Source organism: Lepisma saccharinum, chromosome 25 (genome assembly GCF_977018435.1).
Source record: "Lepisma saccharinum chromosome 25, izLepSacc3.1, whole genome shotgun sequence".
Classification (NCBI taxonomy): Eukaryota; Metazoa; Arthropoda; class Insecta; order Zygentoma; family Lepismatidae; genus Lepisma; species Lepisma saccharinum.
Window position 1 is genome coordinate 1786292 of NC_139253.1, and position 12134 is coordinate 1798425.

At 34.4% G+C, this 12134-nt stretch overlaps 1 protein-coding gene across 1 annotated transcript in view; it reads right to left on the minus strand.

Annotated features, from left to right (window-relative positions):
• The window catches only part of LOC145978987 (uncharacterized), a 370418-nt gene that overhangs the window by 13247 nt on the left and 345037 nt on the right, over positions 1–12134 (minus strand). The window contains exons 39-40 of the mRNA XM_083112046.1: positions 6570–6590; positions 1816–1836 (exon numbers count right to left, since the gene is read on the minus strand). Of these exons, the coding sequence (XP_082968172.1) occupies positions 1816–1836; positions 6570–6590 (42 nt within the window). The remainder of the gene's footprint in view (positions 1–1815; positions 1837–6569; positions 6591–12134) is intronic.

A 12134-nucleotide genomic window follows, 5' to 3' on the forward strand; every position in this document is an offset into this window, starting at 1 on the left:
ATTTATTGACAAAGCAAATACACAGGCGGTTGCTGTGAATGTGGAGTTTTAATACTTAGTTTGTCAGCCTTTGTGAGCCACGAACGCCTGTAACTGACATGGTATGGTTTCAAGAAAACCGTCAATGGTGCCTTGTGGTACATTCCTCTAACACATGTTCAATTAGCTCATGTTTGTTGCGGAGTTTCTGGGACCTCTTACCCATGTTTTGTTGGATAATGTGCCACGCGTTCTCAATTGGATTCATATCTGGCGATTGGCCAGGCCAAGGCAAGATGCGGATCCCTTGTTGACGTTTCCAAACAACTGTTGTTGTTTTTTTTTGGCTCAGTGGAATGGGGGCCCATCTTCAATAAATACATACCGGGTTTTATCCAGAATGTTGTGGAATACTGGAAGCAGTCCATTCGGCAAGATGGCAGTGCATATTTGCTGCATTGATTGGTCCATCACAAAATATGAGTGGCGAACGTCCACCATGCCAAATTACTCCCCACACCATCGCACTGATGCCGCCATATTTCACCGTCTCCTTGACAAATCTGTCATCCAGCTGACTCGAGGCACGCCTCCACACCCAAATCCTCTCGCTATCACTGAATTGGCAATACCGGCTTTCATCAGAGAAGATGACAGTTCGCCAAAAGTTGTCACCGTGGGATGTGATTTCCCTTGCCCACTTGCAACGTCTACTTTTTTTTGGAATTTTCTGAGCAGGGGTTTCTTTTTTTTCACTCTTTTATAAAGCCTTCCCTATGGAGATAACGCTGAATTGTTGTTTTCGCAAGTTGTGCCGCTTGCGCGACGTCCGCCACACTCATCCCTGAATTTCTGAGGACGTGTCTCACTGCCGCTCGACTGACATGTACCGATGGCCATGGTCGGCCGGGTCTGTGATGTACACTTGTCTTCCTATGCTTTTTAAATTTTACAATCAACCTGTTCACTTTTGCCAATGGTATGGCCAAAGACGTACTAATCTCTCGTTCAGGTAAGCCACGGTCCCATTACACAATGATGAATCGCTAATATTCTTGGCACCTGTCACATGTGGCATGGTTCACAGTATCCCCTCCTTTCTTCCTGATGTTTGTTCAAACCTCTAATGGAAAACATCATCAGTTAGAAGCACCATTGTTTGTGACGATGCTCTGTCAGCAGGTGTCTATTTTATTCTGTCACCCTAGTGTATATTCTATATGCCTTTAATTCGCCGACCTCCGTGGCTATCACAGCACACTATGACACCAGAAACCCCATGTCGAATGCCATGGGTGTTCCTTGTGAGTGTCCCTTCATCAATTTCATCATATTTCAGTATTTTGGAACGATTAGTGCTTAATAAATTACAACTGTGTAGTTTTGATTTATTTGTTTTTTTACCTTTTAAGAAAACACATACTCAAGTTAAATAATATTAACTCTCGGGGTCAAGATTCAAATGACAAATCTGATATTTTTTTATAGTATCTAGTGTATACTGTCAGGAAAGAAAATAAATACTACCGTCTTAATTAAATTACTAATATTTGCGTCTTGTAGTTTCGACTCCATTTTGTATTGTGATTTGTTTTAGTTTACATATGTGTGAAAATAGACAGCAAATCTAATAAATTCAATTTTTTTCTAAAACCTACAGATTTCAAAATTTACATGCAACACTATTAGGTTGTTTGTTATTTATATCTATATTTTCGCAAAATAAGATATACAAGAATTATATTTATATAGTGAAACTTCAATGTTTGAAATAATATTTTTTTAAAATAAAAATTAAATATAATAAACAGCAGTCAATAAAAATGAGATGCATACCATCATCATGGTGCCTATGTCCTAGAAAGTATTAAATATTCAAAAATAATTAATCGTGACACAATACAATACAACTATATATAATTATACATATGCAAATGCGTGACTTTCACAATTGTTATTGAAAATTGTTAAACATTTATCTGAAGCATAAGAAAAGGAATAAATTATAGCCCCTTGCGAAGAAGTTAAAAAAATAACAATTAGATCAGTTATTTTGTACTACTTCCGCAGACAAGAGATGATTATGATTGTGGTAAACGTTATTAGGAAGAGGATTGTATGAATGAATATTAATTGTTCTTATATAGAGATCTACCATTTAGAGCAAACGTTTGAGAAATAATATAAAGTTTAAACTACTCATAACTAAATAGCCTATGTATGATGTATTATGTGGATTTTAACTCTTAATTCATGTAGTTGCATGTAATAAGGATTAAGTCCATACTAGAAATTAATGATTCACATCTGTCTTGGGAATTGTTTAATTAAATAACTCCAGATGTGAATTCAATGTATCCTCACATGCCTACAAGTTCAATTTACTTTTCAACAACCTCGTCATAACGCCAGCAATCATATGGAATGATTGGTGATTTTAAAATCTACTGTTTCTCGCGTTGGATACACGGTTGAAGGCACAATGCACAGTGATTTAGATACTATTATAAACTAGGTCTAGTTCCGATTAGACTTTGTCAATGAAGTGGAGTTCAAACAACAATTCAATCAATTGAAGTTACTGATTATTGTGATTCCTATCCATAATGCAATGAAAAGATTACTTGTGAGCAACATCACTTAATAATATTACAATAGCTCCACCTCATTGAGTTTATATGAAAATGTTGATTACACCGCTCTGCAATTTGAATATTTTTTTTGATGATTTGGTTTTGAATGTCGTTTCCCCCTAATTTTGGGGTGCTGATTCCAAATATGTAAGCAGTTTTCTTCTATCACGTCCAGTTTGTTGAAAAAAAATTAAAACAACATTTGCATATTGAACCATTACCGACATATATTTATACCCTTCTACAAGATCATTGCCATGCTTAAAAACGTGGTGTATATTATAATTATGTAATTGTAAACACAATGTATGTACAGTTCACAAGAACTACAAACAACTGATATTATTTACAGTGACCTAACTTATTTTACAGGCAGGAATTTTCGTCTTTTTGAACTTCTTCCATATGCATGAGAAGTACTTTCCCTTTTCAAGGACCAACAGTAGTCTGCCATCATGTTCACAGTCCAACCACCATGGTATCTTCTTTCCATGTCTTTCAAATCCTGATGGAAACGTTCACCCTGTTCCTCGCTGTAAAATCCAAGACAGGTATCTGGAAAATAGTCAATGTGAGCATGTAGGAAGTGTAACTTCAAACTCATGTTACAACCTAGTTTTCTCAAATTTTCCAACATGGTGTTCACAATGGTTTTGTAAGCTGGACTCCTTCTGTTTCCTAGGAAGTTTTTTGCAACATCTTTGTAGCTCTCCCAGGCTTGCTTTTCTGTTTGGCTCATTGTATCCTCAAAATTGGGGTCGCACATTAATTTCCTGATCTGAGGTCCAGTAAAAACACCTGCTTTCAGCTTATGTAGGGTCATTCTCTGATAAACACTACATATGTACTTAAAACACTCACTGTCCTTATCTAGGGCACGTACAAACTGGCTCATGATACCCAATTTAATGTGTAGAGGAGGGAGAAGAACTTTCGTGGGTTCCACAAGGGGCACACGCATAACATTCTTTGTTCCGGGTGTCAAGGGTCCTCTGGTTGGCCACTCCCGCCTTTGCTAGTGATTTTGTCTGTCTCGACTATCCCACTCGCACAGGAAACAGGGCATTTTTGTGTATCCCATTTGCAATCCCAGTAAAAGGTTGATAACTTTGAAGTCGCCACATACAACCCACCCATACTCGGAGTACTTCACACACTGCAATAGAAACTGCAAACTTTCATATGATTCTTTCAAAGTAATAGAATAAGCAACTGGTACAGATCCAAGAACATTACCATTGTGGAGTAAAACACCTTTCAGGCTGGTTACAGAAGAATCTATGAAAAGCCTCCATTCAGAGGTTGCATACTTCACACCAAGCCACGTTACAAGTTTCGGTATGTCATTGCAGAAGATCATAGACCTTTCTTCTGAAAATAAAGAAACTATTTCTTGTCCCCGGGGTCTGTAACATGAAATTTTAGTGCCAGGTAACAATAAATGTCTGTCTTTCAGTACAGAAGCTAACAGTTCAGAACTTTCCTTTGGTAACGCAAGATCACGTACCAAGTCATTCAGTGCGGTCTGACTAAATAACTGTGGGGTATTGTCACTTGTACTGGGTAGAAAGTCGTCTTCTGATCCACTGATGTCCGTTGTATCGCTTACAACTTCCTTTCGAGGCGATGTACAGCTTGAAGATGGACGAGAAGGAATAGGTAGACTTTCGTCATGTTTGATTGGTCTCATTGCAGATCGCACATGTGGATACATTATGTCACTTTTGTTCTTGGCACTGAAACCTTGCACTTTAACCTGACAAAAATAACAGTCATCCGTATGGTTTAATTGTTCCCTCCATACCATTGGTAGAGCAAAATAAAATTTCTCTCTTTGTCCGTTCATCCAGAACCTCAAACCTTCCACACAAGTCTTACACACTTTCTAGGGTGCCCATGGTTTATTTTCATCGCCAAGCACAAGTCCAAAATATGCAAGGTAGGCTTCTTTGACGAATGGCGTTATCTTTAGTCTTTGTTTACACAACATGTACTTCCCAAATATGTAACAAAAAGTGTTCGGGTCGTTTTTGCAGCCAAGTGAAGACATTGTTGTCCGAATATACACAATTTTCACTTCATGCAACCGTTAAGCACTAGAAATACAACACACTCGACCACCTGTGGAACAAAAAACAGTCGAATTAGTGTTGGCAGATCACATACAAAGGTGTAATCACAATTTAACTCTAAATACTCTCCATGCCCTCCTATGGTATATAAACGGGACTTTCATGAAACACAAATTCCTGATTTTCTCGAAAACCTGACGTGATAGGAAAAAACGGATCTCACCGTTGAAATCAGCGTGAAAATTCCATTTAGCAACACTCATTCATTTGAAAACCTCATTTTTGCTGCAGAGCAGCGTTATGGGCAATTCCATTGTGACGGGTGTGACATTCAGACAAATTTACATTCATTTTTTAAATTAATTTCTTAATACCTTCATATATACAGCTCTATCAATTCATGTAATTTCATTTCCTTGATGAAAGTTATTTAACTTCAGAATATTCCTTCCGCGTCTCATTTCTCAGCTACAGAAAATACTTGTGACGTGTTTGACACTTCTGAGAAATGACTTCAGAACCTTCCACATGCTTTCAGGATACTCTGTGAGGTATATGGGTTTACTGAAACAATTTTATTTTATTTTCACAAAACAATCTTTACTCGATATTTAGAAGACTTGATTTTTATAAAAAAATATTACTATATACAATTTTCATAAACATTCTTGACTGTGACGAGTGTGACAAATTTTGTGAGGGATGAAAAATTATCATGAACAGATACTTCAAACTAGTGTTTGTTTCATAAATGATGTAGGGTACTTTAGAGCTTAAGTTATATAAACAAAAAATGAGACAATTACAACAAAATTAGAATTAATTAATTTACTTATAGTATATTACTATATCATAAGTAAACTAAATTAAGTGGAAAGTCTACACATAAAATCCCACTTCAAGACTGCTGGTACACCTCCAGCACAGTTCTGAAACATTGGATAATGACATCTTCTTTGCATAAATATTTTGTAATTAAGAACTGTTATAAATTTATTGCCTTAGAATTTTTTTCTGAATAACACAAAACAAATCAGAAAGGCATTTTGGAAATTTAAATAATATTTTCTTTATGAACAAAAAAGTTATTAAAAGCTTTTAATTCGCCGACCTCCGTAGCGGAGTGACTGTCACAACACACTCCGACACAAGGAACCACAAGTGGAATGCCATGGGTGTTCCTTGTGAGTGTCCCTTCATCAATTTCATCATATTTTATCGTCGTATTCGTGAGTGGCAGACAAGCGAAGTAACACAAATTAATACAATCAAACAAAAGCTTAAAAACTATTTGAGAACTGTCAATTTTTGTATCAGTGTATTTTATGTGCGTTTCACTATAAAGATTGAAATTTGACAGCATTTTGGAACGATTAGTGCTTAATAATATAAAACTGTGTAGTTTCGGATTGTTTAATTCTTCCTTCTAGTACACAACATATTCAAAGTTAAATGATATTAACTCTCGGGTTCAAGATTCAAATGACAAATCTGATATTTGCTTATATATATATTATTGTCCAGTGTATAGTGTCTGTGAGATCTTTAAGTTCAGGAAAGAAAATAAATATTACCATCTTAATTAAATTATTAATATTTGTGAGTTGTATTTCAGATTCCAATTTTATATTGTGATTTGTTTTAGTTTACATGTGTGTGAAAATACCCAGAAAATCTAATAAATTCAATATGATTCTAAGAACTAATGATTAAAAAACTTACATTCAACACTCATAGATTGTTTCTTATTTATATACATATTTTCCAAACTAAGATATGCAAGAATTATATTTATATAGTGAAACTTAAATGTGTGAAATAATATTACTTTTTAAAATAAAAATGAAATATAATAAAGAACAGTCAATAACAATGTGAAGCATACCTTCATGACGGTGCCTATGTTCTAGAAAGTATTAAATATTCAAAAATAGTTAATCGTGACACAAAATAATATACAAGTGTATATATTTATAAAAATGAAAATTCGTGACTTTCACAATTGTTATTGAAAATCTATTTCACTGTAAGTGTTAAACCTTTATATGAAGTATAAGGAGAGGAACAAATTATAGCCCCTTGCGAAGATCTTTAAAGAAATAACAATTTGATTAGTTATTGTGTACTACTTCCACAGACAAGAGATGTTAATGATTTTGGTAAATGTTATTAGGAAGAAGATGGTATGAATGAATATTAGTTCTTGATTCATAGAGATCTACCATTTAAAGCAAAACTTGAGAAATAATATGAAGTTTTACTCTACACATAACTAAATAGTCTATGTATGATATATTATGTGGATTTTTAACTCTCAATTCATTTAGTTGCATGTAATTAGGATTAACTTCATACTACAAACTAATGATTTGCATTTGTCTTGTGAATTGTTTCAATAAATAACTCCAGATGTGAATTCAATGTATCCTCACATGCCTTCAATTTACTTTTCAACAACCTCGTCATAATGTCAGCAATTATATGAAATGATTTGTGATTTTAAAATTTACTGGTCTCGTGTTGGATACGCGGTGGAGGCACGAAGCACAGTGGTTCAGATACTAATTCAAACTTGGTTAAGTTCCGATTAGACTTTGTCAATGAAGTGGACTTCAAACAACAATTCAATCCATTGAAGTTACTGAATATTGTGTTTCCTATCCATTTGTAATATAATTAAGCCTTGTTTCCATATTTAAAAACACAAAGATGCTGACCAAGGCAATTTATTATTAAGAAAAAAACACTGAACAGGTAATGTTTCGACCCTGTATCAGGATCTTCGACGAAGAACTAAAGTAAAATGATGAAATATACTTCACACAGAAAGATTACATACACATAGCAGGGTCACTAGCCACACAACAACAAATCAAGTTGACAGTCCTTATCTAGGAAGATTTCTCTAAAGGAATTAAACATATCACCTCCTGACAGTTGTTGACTACTTGGTCTACTAAACTGACAGGTGATTGACAGGTCAAGATTAGAAAGAGTCTAGAACCACCTGCTACCACTCCCCCACCCCTCCTGCCTTTTTGGTTATTTATGAATACCTCCTCCTCTGGTCTTCTTCTTTTCTCTTCTTTCTTCCTTGTTCATACTTCTTTTTTCTTCATTCCTTTTTGTTCATCCTATATATGTGTATGTAATTTTTCTGTGTGAAGTATATTTCATCATGTTACTTTAGTTCTTCGTCTGAGGAAGATCCTGATACAGGGTCGAAACGTTACCTGTTAAGTGTTTTTTTATCTTAATAATAAATTGCCTTGGTCAGCAACTTAGTGTTTTTCCTATCCATATTGCAATGAAAAGATTACTTGGGAGCAACATCACTTAATAATATTACAATAGCTCCAACTCATTGAGTTAGTGTTAATTCTGGACAAACTATTCAAGATCTAGACTTGAGCGTTCAAACCGTTCAACAGAAAATATCTAGTAATGAAATTACTGTTAAGGGTTGCTTACAACAACTTACAGAGATTACTAACAAATATGAGGTTCTAGATGATAAGTTGGAGAATATTCGGTATCAAGTTAGAGATTTAACGAATGATTTTTCCATGTTAAGAGTAAGTGCTGAACCGGTAAAATCTTCTTTAGGATTAGAAACTAGAGTACAAGGATTAGTTAGTCCTGATGTTTCTAGATTGTCTGAACTGCAAAGGGAAGCAAAGAAAGCTTCTTTACCCATTGAAAAAACTGAATATATCACGTTTAGAAAGCAAAGACCATTACGTAAAGGAGAATCTGATTCAGATGTAAAATCTTCTAGCTCTGAAACTAAAGTTCAGTTAAGGAGGGTTAAACGTATATCTGCAAGTAGCTATAATAGAGGTACAGTTGCGAAAAGCATGTCAAGAGATAAATTTCATGATAGTAGTTCGGAAAGTGGAACTGATCACAAAAGTAGTAGTTCCAGAAGGAAGTTTGTACCCAGTACACTTAAGTACTCTGATCTAGATAGGTTACCTAAATTTACTGCAACTAGGATGGATTATTTGGCGTCACAATTTCTTCAAGACGTTGAGGATCGCTTGGATATGTTAAATGTTCCAAAAAAAAGATTACATGAAGTATGTACCAATGCTTTTGAAAGGTGTTGCTAAAAATTGGTTCTCTCAGGAGAAACTACACATTGTATTTATAGTTCTTTTAAGGTTATTTTCCTTAATGCCTTTGAAAGTGCATCGTGGAAGTCAACATGTCTTGCAAATGTCTTGTGCAAGAGATACCGCAAAGAAATTAGACAAACTCTGTTAAATTATTTCTGGTCACAGATTAATTTACTAAATTCCATTCAGCCAGACATGCCAGAACAGCAAAAAACTATTTTAGTGGCCCAACAGTTACCAAATAGAGTTAGAGAAGCAATCTTAAATCAACCTAATATTAGTCTTGGTACCGCTGCGGAATTGGTTGCGCGTCATGAAGCTTTGTATGCAAGTGCTGAAGGTGAAAGTAGGAGAGATGGAAGGCCTGTTGGTATTAGACAAGTACAAGTTGTTAATGAAACTAAAAGAAATAATCAATCTAGAGTAAGCAATATGCAAAATTCTAATACAAGCCATGAGACTAATGTAAAGAATTCTGGTAATTTCAAGAGATATGTCACTGACAATAATAGTAGTAATGATAGTAGATCTGGTCAAAGGTCTTGGAGAGTAAACCGTTTTCCATATTCTGGTAATAATTATAGAAATAGTAACTTTCGAGGTAGATACAATTATAGTAACCAAAATCGTATAAATGCTGATAATAGTAGGCCTAGATATAGAAATATTAGTACAAACACTGTGCCACACGATGATGTTCAAAACAATCCTCAAAGGAGTGAGCCTAGATCTAGTACTAGGGAAGAAATAGAAAATGGTAATGGTGGGTCTTCACTTAGGGTGAATGCGCCCTGGTTTGTGCCTGTACAACCTTTAAACTAGATAGTGAGTCTATTGTTGTTGTGACACAGAATAGCATAGACGAATATGAAAATATTGTGTCAGTAGTCAATCTTAATACTGAAGATTTAAGAAACAAACTTTGTAATGAAAATCCTAGTAAAGCAAACTGTGAATCATGCCTTAAAAATATATGTAGGGTAGATATTAATTTTTATGAAGACTTGTTAGAAGATGAAGCGAAATATAATTCTAATAACTTAATGTTACCTGTAAACCTCAGGAACAAAGTCAAGAATACAACTTCTATCTTTGCAAATATTAATGGGATAGAGAGTAAATGCTTAGTAGATAGTGGTAGCGACATTTGTTTGATGTCAGAGAACAAATGGAAAAGTATTACTAGCGAAGTCACCAGACCTACATTAGAGCCATTAGAAGATATTATTTTGGTTGACTATTCTGGAAAAAGAAAACAGAAAGTACTTGGAAAATTTTGTGTGGATATAAAAATTGAAGGTACTATGTTTTTTGTTCAGTTTGTTGTCGTCAAAGATTTGACAGTAGACATTCTTTTAGGTTTAGATTTTTTGTATAATGTACAGGCTCTTGTAAACTTCAAGGAAAATTCTTTATTGTTACACACCAAACAAGGTGAAAGGTTAGTTAAATTATTACCTATTTCTTGTCCAACTTTTAATGTGAGTGAAGAGGCAGAGAGTAGTTCTCTTAATGTAACCCAAAAGTCAAAAGAGGAAATAACTGTTGCTAGTGTAGAAGATCTTAAATTAAAAGCTATGCTAGCTGAAATACTCGATGAAGATGAAAAGAAGCAACTGTTTGATTTGTTACTTGAATTTAGGATGTTGTTTGATGAAAAACCTGGTTTATGTACTAAATATGAACATCATATTGAATTAGATACAACACAACCTTTAGTTTCTAAGCCATATCGAATACCTTATCATTACAGACAAAATGTTAGAGATCATATTCAAAAATTACTTGAGTGGGACATTATAGAACTTTCTGATTCACCTTATTTAAATCCACCAGTAATAGTTCCTAAGTCTGATAGAAGTGTAAGGGTATGTACTGACTTCAGGAATATTAATCAACACCAAAAAGTTAGTCAAATTAGACAAATTAATATTGAAGATGCATTACAAGGATTTGTTGGTAGACCATATGTATCACTGGTCGATATGTCCTCTGGATTTCACCAGATTTTGTTGTCGGAGTCATCTAAAAAGTATACTGCATTTTTGTTTGAAGGTAGACAATACCAATACAAACGTTTAGTATTTGGTACATGTAATGGAGTACAAGCATTTACGATGGCAATGACCAAGGTATTAGGCGACATTCTGTCAGAGACTGTTATCATTTATGTTGATCATTTATGCATTAGAAGTGAATCTTTCGAAAGTCACATAGAACATTTAAGAAGTGTATTTTCTAAATTAAGGGAGTCTGGTATGACTGTGCGTCTCAAGAATACATTCCTCTGTAAAGAAAAGTTATTGTTCTTAGGTCACATTATTGACAAAACAGGTATAAGAGTAAATCCAGAGAGAGTAGAGGCTATTCTCAATCTTTCTACTCCGAAGGATGTAAAGACACTTCAAAAAATAATAGGTTGTTTCTCTTGGATGAGAAGATTCATTCCAAACTTTGCTACCATAAGTGCACCTTTATATGAATTGTTAAGGAAAGGTAAGAAATGGATATGGACTAAGAAGGAACAAGAGAGTTTTGATTTGCTCAAGCAAGAAATTTCTAATGATGCTAAACTATTTCAACCTGATCTTAATCAAAGGTTTTATGTCCAAGGAGATGCTTCCTTACTTGGCATCGGAGGATATTTGTATCAAGTAATTGATGGTGAGAAAAGAATAATAAGTTATGTAAGTCGTACACTGAAAGGTTATGAGAAACAATACACCATAACCGAGCTAGAATGTTTAAGTCTTTTATTTTGTATTGAGAAATGTAATCAATATCTTTTGGGTAAAGAATTTACTTTAGTTTGTGATCATAAGTGTCTCACTTTGCTGAACCATTCGAAGAATTGGAACCCTCGCTTATTGCGTTGGTCCCTTCAACTTCAAAAATACCAGTTCATTGTAGAATACTGCAAAGGATCTGACAATGGACTAACGGACTTATTGTCCAAACAATTTTCAGAGTCAGAGCCGATTTTGATGCACATCAACAATAATATAAGGTTTAAAAATGAAGTATTAGATATACCTGTAGAGTTGTTAGTCCAAGAACAGTACCATGATAAGCTATTTCAACCTATTATTGATTATTTGAAAGTGTAAGTGTAAGTTTACCTCAAAAGTGTAGAAATTGGAAAAAGTTTTATAAAGTATGCAATGGAATTTTGATGATAAGAGATTTTCACTTTGAGAACATCTGGAAAATATGTATACCTCAATCTTTAGTTTCTGTAATACTGAGGAATTATCATGACAATATGGGCCACTTTGGTTGTTAAAAGGTACTCAGAAGAGTTAGGAAACTGTACTTTTGGCCTGGTATGAGAA